At 45.6% G+C, this 19,920-nt stretch overlaps 1 protein-coding gene across 2 annotated transcripts; it reads left to right on the forward strand.

Annotated features, from left to right (window-relative positions):
* The first annotated feature begins 1,279 nt into the window (after positions 1 to 1,279).
* enam (enamelin) lies at positions 1,280 to 19,195 on the forward strand. Of its 2 annotated transcripts, none has more exons than XM_061880249.1 (8): positions 1,280 to 1,462; positions 7,047 to 7,105; positions 7,194 to 7,217; positions 7,327 to 7,389; positions 7,476 to 7,517; positions 13,192 to 13,224; positions 13,303 to 13,407; positions 18,856 to 19,195. In XM_061880249.1, exons 2-8 carry the CDS (start codon positions 7,052 to 7,054, stop codon positions 19,069 to 19,071), a joined length of 537 nt encoding a protein of 178 aa, XP_061736233.1. In that variant the 5' UTR covers positions 1,280 to 1,462; positions 7,047 to 7,051; the 3' UTR covers positions 19,072 to 19,195. The 2 variants fall into 2 exon arrangements, with proteins under 2 accessions (XP_061736233.1, XP_061736232.1); XM_061880248.1 differs by having other exon boundaries at positions 1,287 to 1,462; positions 7,324 to 7,389; positions 18,856 to 19,194.
* The last annotated feature ends 725 nt before the right edge of the window (positions 19,196 to 19,920 follow it).

Below are 19,920 nucleotides of genomic sequence, written 5' to 3' on the forward strand. Positions count from 1 at the left end.
TGTCATCAAAAGAACTTGGGGTTTACCAGCAACTTAAATTCCCTCGGAGGAACATCTGGTCCGAACGCAACAATGGATACAGCGTCCGCATTACTCAAAACGCCGCACCGATCCGCCTGTCGACCTCAAGATCCACTCTTCCCTCACTCGTGAACAAGACTCCGAGGTACTTGAACTCCTCATCTTGGGGCAGAGTCTCCTCCCCAACCCGGAGATGGCTCTTGACACTTTTCCGGGCGAGAACCAAGGTGCTAATTCCCATCTTGTTCGCTTCACACTCGGCTGCGAACTGTTTCAGTGAGAGGTAAAGTTCCTGGCCAGATGAAGACATCAGGACCACATAATCTGCAAAAAGCGGAGACCTAATCCTGCAGCCACCAAACCGGAACCCCTCAACGCCCTGACTGCGCCTAGAAATTCTGTTCATAAAAGTTATGAACAGAAACGGTGACAAAGGGCAGCTTTGGCGGAGTCCAACCCTCACTGGAAACGTGTCCGACTTACTGCCGGCAATGCGGACCCAGGTCTGACACTGATCATACAGGGAGCGGACCGCCACAATGAGAGAGTCAGATACCCCATACTCTCTGAGCACTCCCCACAGGACTTCCCGAGGAACACGGTCGAATGCCTTCTCCAAGTCCACAAAGCACATGTAGACTGGTTGGGCAAACTCCCATGCACCCTCAAGGACCCTGCCCAGAGTAAAGAGCTGGTACACAGTTCCACGACCAGGACGAAAACCACACTGATCCTCCTTAGTGGCAGAATACAGTAAAACCTTACTGTGCGCTATCAAGGCCCTTTGTTGTGAACAAACGTTTAGTGTTGTGAAGAAAATTCGGGGCTCAATCAAGTTCTTGTCAGGGGGCCACTTAACTTTAAACCTAAAAAAGGAAAGTCCACAAGCACGTCAAACAATCAGCAAAAATGCACCCGTATCCATGAAGTCTAACGTTTAAAACCTCCACTTGCAACTGTGGTTGCCACTTGATTTGTTCAAGCTGCAGTACATCATTATGACAAACACGGCGTTGGAATGCCGGTGCAAATGCAACATGACTTTTCCGATGAGATGCCTCCCCTGAGGACTAAAGCTTGTCACAACAGGACTTGCAGAAGTGCACAAGCGATACTTAGAAGACCACCCTCTGTCCTGCATAGGGTTTGTCCCACTTGTGGACTCGCTAACCCCCGCCCAAGACGTCTTCTCCTCGTCCCATTGACTCCATCGACCCAGCGCCCCACCCATCAGTCAGCATGTTTGCTACTGTACATAGCCAGCATGTCGTTACAGTTAGGAAGACCCCCTCCCCCCCCAAACGCATTCCTCCTTGCTTTATGTAGCGTTTGATTGGCCGTGACAGCATGTCCGGGTGTATAAATAACATAGGTGTGAAAAAGCTGGAAGAGAACACTTTCCATCCCTCAGGAAACACTTCATCTTCCGTGCAGTAAGAAGGTTAGTAAGACTTTATGGTCCTTTTATTAAACACTCATTTGTCCACAATGACAAAATATAAAAACAAATCTTCTTTAAAATATGTATATGTATGTATATATGTGTGTTTATATGTATTTTTGTATATATACAGTATATAAATATGTGTGTGTATGCGTGCGTGCGTGCGTGCGTGCGTGCGTGTGTGTGTGTGTGTGTGTGTATATATATATATATATATATATATATTTATATTAGGGGTGGGAAAATTTATGCGTTAATTACGAGTTAACTCATCAATCTATTAACGTCGACAATTATTTTATCGATCATTTGCGTATGTTGTTTACATGCTTTTATTTTGTTTACGCCTTTTCTTAACAAAATGGCAGCGCCCCGATGCGCTTTGGCGTCGAGGGGCTCTTGGTAAAGATGGAACATTTGGCAAAAATATCGGACAATTCTGCAAATTTCATGGCTGGCTTACAGCGTGGTCACTCCGGGATCACTTACGACCGCCAGACAATTCTGAATGTGGATAGATCGTGCCGTTTTGGACTGAATGACGCGTGCTTGCTAGACCGGCTAGCTAGCATGGAAATACTTTGCCGGCTACATCCAGCAGCCTGTGAAGCAACGGAGTATATGTGTTGTCTGTCTATTTATGAATCATGCAGACGAGGAGTGTTGGCTGAGTTCTTAACGTTTACTTTCAGAGCGTGCATATCACAACATACAAGATGCCGTCATGGCGACACACAACCTATACCGGGTTACCGCGCATGCTCGTCACTCCTGTTGCATGCTGGGTAGGGTAGTTCTTTTTTTTCCCTGGCTCATAACATCACAATATAGTACCATGTATATGATGCGTTCAGTTTATCAAAGCACCAAGAAAACAATCGGAAAATTCCCATCATATCAATTCCTAGATATGGTCATAATTATTTTAAGTGCACTACGCAGAATAAACACAACATTATTAATATTGCTACTACGGATAATTTGATCAGAAATTCCCTAAAACAGCCCACTACCTATGATATAGGTTTTTTAAACATAAGATCCCTGATAAAAAAAATGTTTCTGCTGTTACCTCAGAAATTGCCTGTTCAGATGTTATGATGTGGCTCAGAGATTTGTATGTAGATTATATTTATTTTCCATAACAAACAGGATAACTTAAATACCCTGGCAGTGGCAATAAGCTTAAATGTTTGTATTTACATTTTTTGAGTTGATTTTCATAAAATATGCTATTTAACTGCTACTGTTTAACAAGGACTGATTTAAATTTTGTTTGCACAACAAATGTTTTAGCGCTGTTGTTATATATATATATATATATATATATATATATATATATATATATATATATAAGGTAACACGCAAGGACATTAACACATCAGACACGTACGTAGGATTATCCGAAGGTGCGTTCAAAACAAGATGGAATAATCACAACGCCTCCTTTAGAAACCAGACTTTGCGGAATTCTACAGAACTCAGCAAGCACATTTGGAACCTCAAAGACAATAATGTTGAATATTCAATAACATGTCAAATTCTTGCATCCAGCACACCTTACAACAGTGGTAATAAAAGATGCAAAGAGAAAATGTTTATTATGTATCATCCAGATCTATCACCTGTGGGATGTTCCAAATAAGTGTTTTATGCTAATTTCTCAACTTTATAAGTATTTATTGGCACCGTTCCCAACTTCTTTGTCACGTGTTGCTGGCATCAAATTTTAAAGTTAATGATAATTTGCAAAAAAACAATGTTTATCCGTTCGAACATCAAACTAATCCTGAGGCGTTCCCAGGCCAGTCTGTAGACATAGTCTTCCCAACGTGTCCAGGGTCTTCCCCGTGGCCTCCTACCGGTTGGACGTGCCCTAAACACCTCCCTAGGGTGGCATTCGGGTGGCATCCTGACCAGATGCCCGAACCACCTCATCTGACTCCTTTCCATGTGGAGGAGCAACGGCTTTATTTCAAGTTCCATCCGGCTGGCAGAGCTTCTCACCCTATCTCTAAGGGAGAGCCCCGCCTTTTGGCAGAGGAAACTCATTTGGGCCGCTTGTACCTGTGATCTAGTCCTTTCGGTCATGACCCAAAGCTCATGACCATAAGTGAGGATGGGAACGTAGATCGACCGGTAAATTGAGAGCTTTGCCTTCCGGCTCAGCTCCTTCCTCACCACAACGGATGGATACAGGGTCCGCATTACTGAAAATGCCGCACCGATCCGCCTGTTGATCTCACAAACCACTCTTCCCTCACTCGTGAACAAGACTCCTAGGTACTTGAACTCCTCGACTTGGGGCAGGGTGTCCCCCCCAACCTCGAGATGGCATTCCACCCTTTTCCGGGCGAGAACCATGGACTCGGACTTGGAGGTGCTGACTCTCAATCCGGTCGCTTCACACTCGGCTGCGAACCGATCCAGTGAGAGCTGAAGATCCCGGTCAGATGAAGCCATCAGGACCACATCATCTGCAAAAAGCAGAGACCTCAACTTTTTGACTGTGCCTAGAAATTCTGTCCATAAAAGTTATAAACAGAGTCAGTGACAAAGGACAGCCTTGGCGGAGTCCAACCCTCACTGGAAACGTGTCCGACTTACCGCCGGCAATGCGAACCAAGCTCTGACACTGATCATACAGGGAGCGGACCGCCACAATCAGACAGTCCGATACCCCAAAGTCCACAAAGCACAGGTAGACTGGTTGGCCAAACTCCCATGCACCCTCAAGGACCCTGCCCAGGGTATAGAACTGGTCCACAGTTCCACGACCAGGACGAAAACCACACCGTTCCTCCTGAATCCGAGGTTCGATTATCCGGTGTAGCCTCCTCTCCAGTACACCCGAATAAACCTTACCGGGAAGGCTGAGGTATATATATATATATATATATATATATATATATATATATATATATATATATATAATATATATACAACATTAACATATGTTTGATGAAACGTGATTATATACATGAGTGTATGTATGTATGTATGTATGTATGTTTGTAATTTAATTTGTGTTTATTTGTTTATGTGTGAGCATATGTACCTAAGTTTACGTGTATTTATGTATGCATGAATAAATCAACATAAATGTATGTTTGTGTTTGCATGTACAATATATTTGTCTTCCAATGTGTATAGAACTTATAAAACATACCAATCTTTATTTTTCTGTAGTCAATTGTTATTTTTTGTTATTCTTGTTTTTTTACCCATTTAAATAACACACACACACACACGCATGCACGCACGCACGCACGCACGCACAGACACACAGACACACACACACACACACACACACAAGCACAAACACACACGCACACACACACACACTCGTTATCATTTGGAATGGGGATCAAGTTTTTGATCATCACTTGTGGAGACTAGGGAAAACATGTATTATTTTTAAGTAAGGATGGATACTATAGAGGATCACTGTACTATTAATGCCAGGATAATAAATCTTTCACTTTTCAAGAAAATACATTTTCTCTCAAGTCCATAGTGGATCTAACATAACAGTGAGAGTCCAATCCATAGTGGATCTAACATAATAGTGTGAGAGTCCAGTCCATAGTGGATCTAACATAATAGTGAGAGTCCAGTCCATAGTGGATCTAACATAATAGTGAGAGTTCAGTCCAAAGTGGATCTAACATAATAGTGAGAGTCCAGTCCATAGTGGATCTAACATAACAGTGAGAGTCCAATCCATAGTGGATCTAACATAATAGTGTGAGAGTCCAGTCCATAGTGGATCTAACATAATAGTGAGAGTCCAGTCCATAGTGGATCTAACATAATAGTGAGAGTTCAGTCCAAAGTGGATCTAACATAATAGTGAGAGTCCAGTCCATAGTGGCTCTAACATAATAGTGAGAGTCTTGTCCATAGTGGATCCAACATAATAGTGAGAGTCTTGTCCATAGTGGATCTCGCATAATAGTGAGAGTCCAGTCCATAGTGGATCTAACATAACAGTGACAGTCCACTCCATAGTGAATCTAACATAATAGTGAGAGTCCAGTCCATAGTGGATCTAACATAATAGTGAGAGTCCAGTCCATAGTGGATCTAACATAATAGTGAGAGTTCAGTCCAACGTGGATCTAACATAATAGTGAGAGTCCAGTCCATAGTGGATCTAACATAATAGTGAGAGTTCAGTCCATAGTGGATCTAACATAATAGTGAAAGTCTTGTCCATAGTGGATCCAACATAATAGTGAGAGTCTTGTCCATAGTGGATCTCGCATAATAGTGAGAGTCCAGTCCATAGTGGATCCAACATAACAGTGACAGTCCAGTCCATAGTGAATCTAACATAATAGTGAGAGTCCAGTCCATAGTGGATCTAACATAATAGTGAGAGTCCAGTCCATAGTGGATCTAACATAGTAGTGAGAGTCTTGTCCATAGTGGATCTCGCATAATAGTGAGAGTCCAGTCCATAGTGGATCCAACATAACAGTGACAGTCCAGTCCATAGTGGATCCAACATAACAGTGACAGTCCAGTCCATAGTGAATCTAACATAATAGTGAGAGTCGAGTCCATAGTGGATGTAACATAATAGTGAGAGTCCAGTCCATACTGGATCTAACATAACAGTGACAGTCCAGTCCATAGTGGATCTAATATAATAGTGAGATTACAGTCCATAGTGGATCTAACATAATAGTGTGAGAGTCCAGTCCATAGTGGATCTAACATAATAGTGAGAGTCCAGTCCATAGTGGATCAAACATAATATTGTGAGAGTCCTTCCATAGTGGATCTAACATAATATTGTGAGAGTCCTTCCATAGTGGATCTAACATAATAGTGTGGGAGTCCAGTCCATAGTGGATCTAACATAATAGTAAGAGTCCAGTCCATAGTGGATCTAACATAATAGTGAGAGTCCTGTCCATAGTGGATCCAACATAATAGTGAGAGTCCAGTCCATAGTGGATCTAACATAATAGTGAGAGTCCTGTCCATAGTGGATCCAACATAATAGTGAGAGTCCAGTCCATAGTGGATCTAACATAATAGTGAGAGTCCAGTCCATAGTAGATCTAACATAATAGTGACAATCCAGTCCATTGTTGATCTAACATAATAGTATAAGTCCAGTCCATAGTGGATCTAACATAACAGTGACAGTCCAGTCCATAGTGGATCTAACATAATAGCGAGAGTCCAGTCCATAGTGGATCGTACATAATAGTGAAAGTCCAGTCCGTAGTGGATCTACAAAGTTGTATTAAATAGGTGTCGTTGTCCAGCAGGACTGATAATCAGCATTTCCCTTTTCCTGGCGTTGAGTTGCAAAAAGTTAGCGGACATCCATTGTTTAATTTCACTAAGCCCCGCCTCCAGCTGACTACAGTCCGGCGTGTTGGTCATCTTTAGGGACATGTAGAGTTGGGTGTCATCAGCATGAGAGTGAAAGCTAACACCGTATTTGCGTATGATGTTACCTAACGACATATTGAAAAAAACTGCTGACGTTTCTGGAATTCTGTGATAGTCGTGTGCTCTTTGTCGCAGTACATCACTGAAAATATTTATTTTTGAACTGCAGTCAAAATGGAGCGTGGCGTCCTCGTGATGATCCTGCTCGCCGCTTGCTCGGCCGCTCCCGTAAGTCTGTCCTCAGAGACCAAAACCTCTCCTTCACCTCCCACAATCTCCCGTTGAAGCCATCTTTTGTGCGTTCCTTCCTCTGCAGGTCGAGCAGAGTCCAAACCAGGAGGTAAGTCTCCGTCAGTCCGAATGGAGCGCCAGAACGTGACAGAGGAGGAACAGGCAGATGATAATTGGTTCCACTGCATGTCTGGAGATGTCTGCTGTCTCTCCAGCAGGTTGCCGCACACGCCCACGAGGCCCTGAGGTGGATGGAGATGTACAGGTTGTACCAGCAGCAGGTTAGCCGGGGGGTTGGGGGTGGAGATCATCGGGTTTGAACGAAAAAGAAAAGTACAACATCTAATAAGTACTCATTTGTTTCCAGGGGATGGTTGCCAACCCCTTTCTTCCTGCTGCAGCAGTTCCCGTAAGATTCTAAACCACTCCATTTCCCCATACAACGGCCTCAAGTCTAAGAGAGTAACGTGAACAAAATGTCGGCTCGACGGCTCGTGGCTTCACTATTTCTTGCAAAGTGACAACGAGCCCGTTTGTTGCTCACCAAAACGTAGATATGGAGTCGTGGTCAAAAGTTGACACTATGGTTGTCTTGAATTTCCAAACATTTCTACAACTCTTAAGTTTTTGTGATAGAGTGATTGGAGCTCATACTTGGTCACAAAAAACATTCATGAAGTTTGGTTCTTTTATGGATTTATCATGGGTCGACTGAAAATGTGAGCAAAGCTCCTGGATCAAAAGTATACATACATACATACATCTTCAACCGCTTATCCGGAATCGGGTCGCGGGGAAAACAGCTCCAGCAGAGACCCCCAGACTTCCCTCTCCAGAGCAACATTAGCAACGTCCTCCTGGGGAATCCCAAAGTGTTCCCATGCCAGAGAGGGGATGTAATCTCGGTAGGATGTGCAACGAGGACCTCCCTAGGGAGACGCTCCTGAGGCATCCGCACGAGATGCCCGAACCACCTAAGCTGGTTCCTTTCCAAGCGAAGGAGCAGCGGCTCTACTCCAAGTCTCTCTCGGGGGACAGAACTTCTCACCCTATCTCTAAGGGAGATGCCAGCCACCCATCTGAGGAAAATCATTTCGGCTGCTTGTAGCCGCGATCTTATTCTTTCGGTCGTGACCCACCCTTCGTGACCATAGGTGAGAGTAGGAATGTAGATAGCTCGGTAGACCGAGAGCTTTGCCTTTTGGCTCAGCTCATTTGCTATGTCCCTTGGCAAGTTTCACTGCAATAAGGCGCTTTTGGTAGCCATCCACAAGCTTCCGGCAAGCTTCTGCTTAAATTTTAGACCACTCCTCTTGACAAAATTGGTGCCCCTAACCTAACCTAACCTAACCTAACCTAACCTAACCTAACCTAACCTAACCTAACCTAATCTAACCTATCCAATAACCCCGGAGGGTCGTTGGGGCACCGAAGACGATCTGTTGACCAGCTCTCTCCATCCCTCTCTTTCCTCAGCAGCTCTCATTGCCTCAGTGAGTTTCAGGTGAGTCCATTCTCCGATGTTATCGTCCCATCTTTCCTTTTGTCTCCCTTGTCTCCTGCCACCTTGTATGGTGCCTTGCAGGATGTTTTTTTGCAAGGCCTGAGGATCTGGTGATGTGTCCGTACCACCTCAGTTTCCTCTTTATGACCGTGGTGAGGAAATCATCATGTGGGCCGATGGCTTGGCTGATCTTTTCCCGGACTTCTTCGTTTGTGACATGTTGGGTGTAGGAGATACCCATGAGTCTTCTGTAGCACCTCATCTCCGTGTTCTGAATTCTCTTCTGCAGCTCTGCTGTGAGGGTCCATGTTTGACAGGCGTAAAGGAAGATCGACGTTACAAGTGAGCACTGTAATCTCACCTTTGATGCCAGACAGATTTTTGTGTCTTTCCATACGGGCTTGAGTTTTGCCAGGGCAGCGGTTGTTTGAGGACTTCTGGCAAGAACTTCCCGTTTGGATCCTCCATTGGACACGATTGCACCGAGGTACTTGAAGCTTGACACCGAGTCCAGTGCCTGTCCATTGACTTTGGTGACTGTGGTGCAGTTCAGCTCAATTTGTTGGTTTTCTGACATGGACTTGTTTTTTTATTCTGGGGGGACAGCGTGCCGCTGTTGGGAGAGTTTCCGTGCCAGCAACCTGAGGGTTCGTGGTTCGATCCCTACCTTCTACCAACCTCGTCACATCTGTTGTGTCCTTAGGCAAGACACTTTACCCACCTGCTCCCAGTGCCACCCACACTGGTTTTTGTTGTTGAGTGGGGCGGTATAGCTCGGGTGGTAGAGCGGCCGTACCAGCAACTTGAGGGTTGCAGGTTCGATTCCCGCTTCCACCATTCTAGTCACTGCCGTTGTGTCCTTGGGCAAGGCACTTTGCCCACCTGCTCCCAGTGCCACCCACACTGGTTTAAATGTAACTTAGATATTGGGTTTCACTATGTAAAGCGCTTTGAGTCACTAGAGAAAAGCGCTATATGAATATAATTCACTTCACAATTCACACTTGAGCAAGACCCTTCACCCTTGGGTCGTTGTCAGCACCTTGCATGGCAGCTCCCTCCATCAGTATGTGAATGTGTGCGTGAATGTGTAAATAGTGTCAAAGCGCTTTGAGTACCTTGAAGGTAGAAAAGCACTATACCAGTATGTGGATGGGGGCATGGCCTGCGGGCCTGCAGCAAAGCGGGGTGTGCCAGGACCGGCCTCGAAGTCAGCGACAGGTGCGTAGAGGGCCCACCTGGGCCTTGTTATCCAACCACCTGTCGCTCTGTATAAGCAGCTACTGTGAGGAGAGACGGGGTTGGAGCTGGAGGGGAGCTGGAGTGAGAGTGAGAGCGTGACGGACATGGACAAAAAAAGACAATTGCTGGAAAGGAACCTGCTGAACTGACAAAAATAAAATTGTTTTGTAACCCTGATCCGGCTCTCATGATGGTGATTGGTGGTCCGAAGAACCCCCTGGAGGGCAACCTCTACAGAGTATAACCCGTATTGAGCATTGTCAGGACTTTGAGAAGTGCATTCTAAAACCTTCATTCTAGCCTGATTTTGACACTTTTGACATGTGTTTGGGGTCATTGTCCTGTTGGAACCCCCAACTTTCGGGCTGATGATTTTAGGTTGTCCTGAAGAATTTGTAGGTAATCCTCCTTTTTCATTGTCTCCTTCACTCTCTGTAAAGCACCAGTTCCATTGACAGCAAAACAGGCCCAGACCATAATACTACCACCACCCTGCTTGACGGTAGTATGGTGTTCCTGGGATTAAAGGCCCTACCTTTTCTGCTCCACACATATTGCTGGGTATTGTGGCCAAACAGCTCAATTTTTGTTTCCTCTGACCACAGAAAATTCATCCAGAAGGTCTTATCTTCGTCCATATGATGTCAGATGAAACAAAAATGGAGCTGTTTGGCTACAATATCCAGCAATGTGTTTGGAGGAGAAAAGGGGAGGCCTTTAATCCCTGGAACATTGTTACGGCACGTGCACAGTCAGCCTTTCTTTCCTGAGCATGCACCGCAGGACATGCCTATACACGCTCTGCTCCTGCTGCCGCGTGCCTGCACAGCTGTGCGCAATCATCAATCAACACACCTGCTACTGGTGACACCACTCGCCATAAAAGCCAACGTGTCCAGAGCTCAAGGTCTCTGGCTCCTCGCCTTGTTTTGCTCGCTCTCAGTGTCCTCCCGCCCTTGTGCTCATTTGTCCTTGTCGTTTCTCTTGTGTCCTCGGAAATCCCTCTGTCGCCTTGGAAGTGAGTTGTGCGCCTCATTTCCCTGGACCCCCTCTGGACTGCCTCCCTCGATCCTCGACCCCCGCTTTGGACACGGACCTCTCAACGCCTCTCTCTCAAGCCCCACGGACCTCCCGCTTGTATTACAGAAATGTCCTACCAGCCTCACCCTCCTGGACTTGTCGCTGTAGAAGTCCCCTTCACGTTGGGTTCCCCTTTGGTCCAGTATGACACTCGACACTCACACGTTGTGGAATTACACTTTTAATTTTTTGGTCTTCTTCTTCTCAGTCTCCGATGCTTTTCAGCAATCTGTTGTTGATGTGAATGTTGCGCATCCACTCTCCCTCCCCCTCATGGTCTCCGACTCTGCTAATAAAGAGACAGGTGATTAGATAACTCTTTCCAGCTGTCGATGCTTCACGGCCGGCCTCTGCGCATGCCCTGCCCACAGGGGACGCGTGGACCACGCCCCTTCCACAGTCGCCTTCTCATTCAACACGCACTTACAAAAACTCCTGGTAATATTCATTGTTCTGCAACATACACAGCAGCATACACACTCCACTGCATCATCAAGCTCACAAATAAACTGTTGAGCTTTACCTCTGCGGCTACGTTGTCTCCTTCCCCCGCTGTACACAACAAACACCATCCCTACCATCAAGCATGATGGTGGTAGTATTGTGCTCTGGGCCTGTTTTGCTGCCAATGAAACTGGTGCTTTAAATGGGACAGTGAAAAAGGAAGATTACCTTCAAACTCTTCCGGACAACCTAAAATCATCAGCCCGGAGGTTGGGTCTTGGGGACACTTGGGTGACCCCAAACCATACCTGCCAACTCTCCTGAATTTTCCGGGAGACTTTCAATGCCTCTCCCGAAAACCCCCGGGACAACAATTCTCCCAAATTTCTCCCAATTTCCAGCCGGAAAACAATATTGCCTTAAAGTCACGCCCCCATTGAGAACATGTGGACAATGCTGAAGAAACAAGTCCATGTCAGAAAAGTTAAGTTAAAGTTAAAGTACCAATGATTGTCACACACACACTAGGTGTGGTGAAATTTGTCCTCTGCATTTGACCCATCCCCTTGATCACCCCCTGGGAAGTGAGGGGAACCAGCAAATGTAGCTAAACTGCACCAATTTTCTCAAGAGGAGTGGTCGAAAATTAAACCAAAAGCTCGCCAGAAGCTTGTGGATGGCTACCAAAAGCGCCTTATTGCAGTGACACTTGCCAAGGGACATGTAAGCAAATATCAACATTGCTGTATGTATACTTTTGACCCAGCAGATTTGGTCACATTTTCAGGATTCATGATTCAGGATTCAGGATTATTACTGTCCATTCTTTAACATGTACAAGACATATAAGAACTTAAATTATATTTTCGGCACTATCCCAGGACAGCCAACGGATCAGCCACTTACGGCGCTCCTTAAAAAAGGTAGGAAAAAGGTGGTATTGGGGAAGGGGGGAAGAGTAAAAAATATCAGTCAAAGGCTGCACCCTCGGGAGGGGGTTGGGTTGGCACCCTGGAGGCCAGCCTGTTGCTATAAAGCGCTACTTAGGTGTCCATCACCCCGAAAGGGAAACAAGCGGTGGTGAAGGCGTTGGGTGGGGGTGGGGTGTGTGTTTGTGTATATGGCCATTCTCTTTGGGTGTAGCGGTGTTGTGTCCATAGACCCGGAACAATTCTGCATGCAATGCAAGCAAAGTTCGACTTTCAGGTGTCGTTGAGAGTATGCAGGTATGTTTTGAGAACAGGCCATTCGAGGGAGTGAAATCATAGATTAGGATTTGTATTTTTCCGCGAGCAGACTTTACAATGGCTTGAATGTCCATGTTGCCTCTCATATCCAATGTTTTCCCTTTCAACAAGCTTCTCCATGATGTGATCCATCTTGCGATTCAGTTCAGAAATCGCCCCAGACTGTGATCCCACAGCCCGACCCAAACCTTCCATTGCGACAAACAGCCTTTGGGCTCCTTGAGTGGCTGCCATCGTCTTCGGTAGTGCCATAATAAATTCATAAAAGAAGCAAACTTCCAACAAACATGTGCTCCAATCAGTAGATCACAAAAATATAAGAGTTGTAGAAATGATTGGAAACTCACGACAGCCATGACATTATGTTCTTTACAAGTGTATGTACACTTTTGACCACAACTATATATATACATATATATATATATATATATATATATATATATATATATATTATAAATCTGTTAATCATATAACTGACACCCAATGTTATTAAAACAAGTGTTGAATTTGAATCGAGAATCCAAGAATGGAATGGACCTCATACTTGCATGATTTCTTCCTTCCAGGCTGAACCTGCCGCAGCAGAAACCGAAGCAGCGGTGTGTGCTGCTCCCACTCAACCACTTCCTGCGGCGTTAAGTCACACAAAGCTCATTTTATCGCTCCTTCACACGCAGGTGGACGCGTCGCCGGCTCAGCTAGCCACTGACGCTCCCGCTCCTGCTGGTACTGCTCCTGCTCCAGCTCAGATGGCTGGAGAAGCATCAGAGGAAGAGACAGAAGTGAGAAGTCATCCTGACATTTCGCCAGATGTAGTTATTATTGCTGTGTGGGCACTTTTTCTTGTCGCTGCCACAAAACAAAGGCTTTATGACTCCACAAATCAATAGAAATCTAAACTACAGATCCACCGATATGTTTTTTTTAGAGCTGATGCTGTATATTAGTGGTCAAGGATAGCGATAAACGATATTTGAAACCGGTATTCATTTGCAGTGGAAGGTATTTAAAGATGAATAGTACGCGAGTAAACAGGCTTCACGTTGTTTTTTAACGTTGCGTCGCTAATCTTGTGGTAATTTAGCACCACACACCTTTATTACGTGTGTCTCAGAGGAGCATCGACATTTGCATTTCCATCCATCCATCCATCTTCTTCCACTTATCCGAGGTGGGAAAGCCCAGACTTTCCTCTCCCCAGCAACTTCTCCCAGCTCTTCCTGGGCGATCCTGAGGTGTTCCCAGGCCAGCCGGGAGACAAAGTGTCCTGGGTCTTCCCACCATAAACATTACTTCTGACCGTATCTGATCATCTTCGAACCTCCAACGTTCGTTCTTGATTAATGAAAATATTCTAGGCAAATGCTTTTGCTGTAGTCCGTCTTGCGCCGGTACAAGAATTTCACCTGCAGCATCACAATAATCATGGCTCCAGTTCAAGTAGAGCAAACCCAGCAACTTCTCCCAGCTCTTCCTGGGCGATCCTGAGGTGTTCCCAGGCCAGCCGGGAGACAAAGTGTCCTGGGTCTTCCCACCATAAACATTATTTACGACAGTATCTGATCATCTTCGAACCTCCAACTTTCAGTCTTGATTAATGAAAACATTCCAGGCAAATGCTTTTGCTGTAGTCTGTCTTGCGCCGGTCCAAGAATTTCACCTTCAGCGACACAATACGAATGCCCCCGGCAGTCCCTCTTAATCATGGCTCAAGTTCAAGTAGAGCAAACCCACAAAATACAACCGGAGTCCTATTCCTTTTTTCCTGGCTGAGGTTCGATTAGTCTTTCACCCCTATACCCAGGTCGTATGACCGATTTGCACGTCAGGACCGCTGTGGGCCTCCAACAGAGTTTCCTCTGCCTTTGCTCTGCCCAGGCCGGGCGTGCCCTAAACACCTCCCCAGAGATCCCGAGGCGCTCCAAGGCCAGCCGGGAGACATAGTCTACCCAACGTGTCCTGGGTCTTCCCACAATAAACATTGTTTATGTTTGGCACTACGATGGTATCTGATCGTCTTCGAACCTCCGACTTTCGTTCTTGAATGATAAAAACATTCTAGGCAAATGCTTTCTCTCTCGTCCGTCTTGCGCCGGTCCGAGAATTTCACCTCTTGCGGCACAATACAAATTTCGGCAGTCCCACTTAATTATGGCTCCTGTTCAAGGATATCAAACCCACAAGATACAACCAGAGTTGTATTCCTTTTTTCATAGCTGGGGTTCGATTTGTCTTTCGCCCCTATACCCAGGTCGTACGACCGATTGTGGGCCTCTGTGGGTCTCCACCAGAGTTTCCCCTGGCTTCGCCTTGCCCAGGCAGGACGTGCCCTAAACACCTCCGTAGAGATCCCGAGGCGTTCAAAGGCCAGCTGGGAGACATAGTCTTCCCAACGTGTCTTGGGTCTTCCATGTGGCTTCCTACCGGTTGGACCTGCGCTAAACACCTCCCTAGGGAGGCGTTCGGGTAGCATCCTGACCAGATGCCCGAACCACCTCATCTGGCTCTTCTCCATGTGGAGGAGCAGCGGCTTTACTTGGAATTCCTCCCGGATGACAGAGCTTTTCACCCTATCTCTAAGGGAGAGCCCCGCCTTTTGGCAGAGGAAACTCATTTGGGCCGCTTGTACCCGTGATCTTGTCCTTCGGTCGTTACCCAAAGCTCATGACCATAGGTGAGGATGGGAACGTAGATCGACCGGTAAATTGAGAGCTTTGCCTTCCGGCTCAGCTCCTTCTTCACCACAACCGATCGATACAGCGTACGCATTACTGAAGAAGCCGCACCGATCCGCCTGTCGATCTCACCATCTACTCTTCCCTCACTCGTGAACAAGACTCTGAGGTACTTGAACTCCTCGACTTGGGGCAGGGTTTCCTCCCCAGCCCAGAAAAGGATGGAGCCCTTTTCTGGGCGAGAATCATGGACTCGGACATTTGCATTCAAAAATTAAAATAAAATATTCCGGTAAAAATGTTAAAAATATGGGATTTTTCTACATTATAATACCTTGACATCTATTAAACCTTTTACAATTTTTGGGCCATCACAGAAGTATGCTAGCTTCATTTATAAAAGCATGCTAACGTTAAAATACTAACATTTTATGCGATATATTTTTTTAAGTTCCTGCATATAAACCGACATATCCTGGATTGTGATACTTGGCGCCATCTTGCCTACTGGTTCCCAGTTGGTTTTATGCTAGCTTTTTAGCTTCGATCAAGTGGTTCAGAGCACAGATGGCAGACCCATCAACATTTTTGTAGGAATATTTTAGTTACTAACTACTTCACTTTCTTTTCAATACTACATACTTGTATCATATGTGTTTATATTAGAGATGTCCGACAATGACTTTTTTGCCGATTTTCCGATATTGTCCAACTCTTAAGTACCGATTCCGATATCAACCGATACCGATAAATACAGTCGTGGAATGAAGACATTATTGTGCCTCATCGAACGATGTATTTTTACCATGAATTGATAAACGTGGACCCCAACTTAAACAAGTTGAAAAACTTACTGGGGTGTTAGCATTTAGTGGTCAATTGTACGGAATATGTACTGTTCTGTGCAATCTACTAATAAAAGTTTCAATCAATCAATCAAAAACAAGGTTTTCCAAAATAAGAGAACAACTTGAGATCGGTGGGGTTTGGTGGTAGCGGGGGTTGTATATTGTAGTGTCCCGGAAGAGTGAATGCTGCAAGGGGTTCTGGGTATTTCTTCTGTTGTGTTTATGTTGTGTTACGGTGCGGATGTTCTCCCGAAATGCGTTTGTTATTGTTGTTTGGTGTGGGTTCACCCTCAGTGTGACCTGTATGGCTTTTGACCAAGTATGCTTTACATTCACTTGTGTGTATGAAAAGCCGTAGAGATTATGTGACTGGGCCGGCATGCCGTTTGCATTGAGGAAAAACGGACCTGACGACAGGTTTTAGAGGACGCTAAAGGCAGTGCCTTAAGCACGCCCCCAATATTTTTGTCTGGGTAGGAATCAGGAGAAATTCGGGAAAATGGTTGCCCCGGGAAATAGCAGGGGGGTGTATATTGTAGCGTCCCGGGAGAGTTAGAGCTGCAAGGGGTTCTGGGTATTTTGTTCTGTTGCGTTACGGTGCGGATGTTCTTCCGAAATGTGTCATTCTTGTTTGGTGCGGGTTCACAGTCTGGCGCTTATTTGTAACAGTGTTACAGTTGTTTATACGGCCACCCTCAGTGTGACCTGTACGGCTGTTGACCAGGTGCGCCTTGCATTCACTTGTGTGTGTGAAAAGCTTGCATATATTATGTGACAGGGCGGACATGTTGTTTGTATGGAGGTAAAACGGACGTGACGGCAGGTTGTAGAGGACGGTAAAGGCAGTGCCTTCAAGGCACGCCCCCAATATTTTTGTCCGGGTGGAAATCAGGAGAAATACGGGAGAAAGATTGCCCCGGGAGATTTTCGGGAGGGGCAATAAAATTCGGGAGTCTCCCGGTAAAATCGTCAGGGTCGGCAAGTATGGGTCGAGGTGGGCGGAGTTTGGAGGTAGCAGGGGGTGTATATTGTAGTGTCCCGGAAGTGTTAGTGCTGCAAGGGGTAGTGGGTATTTTGTTCTGTTGCGTTACGGTGCGGATGTTCTCCCGAAATGTGTCATTCTTGTTTGGTGTGGGTTCACAGTGTGCCGCTTATTTGTAACAGTGTTAAAGTTGTTTATACGGCCACCCTCGGTGTGACCTGTACGGCTGTTGACCAGGTATGCCTTGCATTCACTTGTGTGTGTGAAAAGCTTGCATATATTATGTGACTGGGCAGGCATGTTGTTTGTATGAAGGTAAAACGGATGTGACGACAGGTTGTAGAGGACGGTAAAGGCAGTGCCTTCAAGGCACACCCCCAATATTGTTGTCCGGGTGGGAATCAAGAGAAATACAGGAGAAAGATTGCCCCTGGAGATTCTCAGGAGGGGCAATAAAATTCAGGAGTCTCCCGGTAAAATCGTGAGGGTCGGCAAGTATGGGTTAAGGTGGGTGGAGTTTGGTGGTAGCAGGGGGTGTATATTGTAGCGTCCCGGAAGAGATATTGCTGCAAGGGGTTCTGGGTATTTTGTTCTGTTGCGTTACCGTGCGGATGTTCTCCCGAAATGTGTCATTCTTGTTTGGTGTGGGTTCACAGTGTGGCGCATAATTGTAACAGTGTTAAAGTTGTTTATATGGCCACCCTCAGTGTGACCTGTATGGCTGTTGACCAAGTATGCCTTGCATTCACTTGTGTGTGTGAAAAACCTGCATATATTATGTGACTGGGCCGGCATGCTGTTTGTATGGAGGTAAAACGGACGTTACGGCAGGTTGTAGAGGACGCTAAAGGCAGTGCCTTCAAGGCACGCCCCCAATATTGTTGTCCGAGTGCAAATCGGGAGAAATTCGGGAGAAAGATTGCCCCGGGAGATTCTCAGGAGGGGCAATAAAATTCGGGAGTCTCCCGGTAAAATTGTGAGGGCCGGCAAGTATGGGTTAAGGTGGGTGGAGTTTGGTGGTAGAAGGGGTAGGGTCCCGGAAGAGTTAGTGCTGCAAGGGGTTCAGGGTATTTTGTTCTGTTGCGTTACCGCACGGATGTTCTCCCGAAATGTGTCATTCTTGTTTGGTGTGGGTTGACAGTGTGGTGCATAATTGTAACAGTGTTAAAGTTGTTTATACGGCCACCCTCAGTGTGACCTGTATGGCTGTTGACCAAGTATGCCTTGCACTCACTTGTGTGTGAGAAAAGCCGTAGATATTATGTGATTGGGCCAGCACGCAAAGGCAGTGCCTTTGAGGCACGACCCTAAAATTGTTGTCCGGTTGGAAATCGGTAGAAATTTGGGTGGAAATTGGGAGAAATTCAGGTGAATGGTTGCCCCGGGAGATTCTGGGGAGGGGCACTGAAATTTGGGAGTCTCTTGGGAGGGCTGGCAAGTATGCCCTACGTCCATGTTTTACCGCATATGTACCGCTCCATACAGCCGCGTTTTAAAAAGTCATTAATTATACTTATTGAAATCGATACTGATAATTTCCGATATAACATTTTAAAGTATTTATCGGACATTTCTAGTTTAAATTGTATCTGCTGATGGGCGCACACTGATAAAAACAAAGGCCACAACAGAAGTCAAATTGACAAACTTTGGCTCCGATGACCTCCGGGTCGATAACGGGTCTTTAATCTAAATTCAACATGTTTTCGATGATTCCTCACACAGGAGGCCAACCCCGCCCCAAAATCCGCTGCACCTCTAAACTCCGACGAGGGGGAGGAGGCGGAAGAAACAGAAGTAGCAGAAGAGGAGGAGGGAGCCGTGGCTGGGGTGCCCGCAGATCCCGCATCCGCCGTCCACGTGCCAGCCGAGGTCAACCAGGATGCCGGGGTGGACGCCCCTGAAGCTGCTGCACCCCCTGCAGCACCTGTGCCAAAGTAATGCTGCTTCTCATTCGTTGGCGATGTTAGATAAATGGATTTCGTCCCCAATGTGTATCCTCTTTTATTACAGCTATTAAATCAAACCAGAGCCAATAAACGAGAGTTTTACAACTTTTTATCTTCCAATTTTGGTCCTGGCAGGCATTTTTTTGCTCGGGCAATTTGCCAATCTTTAATAGCACGTGGGCACGGATATAAGTCCACACCAACAAGGACCCTTTCAAACAGACACATTTGGGGCACATTTTGTCCAATCGGAAGCCTGGAAAAAGTAGCCACAATTGACCTGGTGTCATTCATTTTTAAATTTAATTTGATTAATTCTTTTATTTCAGGCAATGACATGAAAATAAAAAAGTACATAGTTGACAACACGTAATAATATAAATTAATATAATGCAAAAGGTAATGTGCAGTATGTAAGCATGATGGTCCAGTTTTGCCTGAAAAGGAGTGGGAAGAAGATAACTTGAAACCTCTGTGTGGAGGGAGGTGTGGCCAGCACGCCTGCAGGAGCAAAGGTTGCCGCCGCCGTCCACGGTGCTGAAGACGAGCACACTGCAAAAACTGAAATCCAAGTAACACTAAAAATCTCGAATAAGGGTGAAATTTGCTTATTTTCTATCTTGTAAGACAATTCTTCTCACTAAGCAGATATTATGTTAGAGTGTTTTACTTGTTTTAAGTGTTTCGGTCCTGAATGATCTCATATCGCTGAGATGTGATTACCTATATTGACCAAAACATGCTCGGAACTAGAAAATCAACTTTTGCCAAGCTGTGTCATCAACACTCACGAGTATAAAACAATTTTTTTTTAATAGTATATAATTTCTTATTTCAAGCA

Source organism: Nerophis ophidion, linkage group LG20 (genome assembly GCF_033978795.1).
Source record: "Nerophis ophidion isolate RoL-2023_Sa linkage group LG20, RoL_Noph_v1.0, whole genome shotgun sequence".
Taxonomy (NCBI): Eukaryota; Metazoa; Chordata; class Actinopteri; order Syngnathiformes; family Syngnathidae; genus Nerophis; species Nerophis ophidion.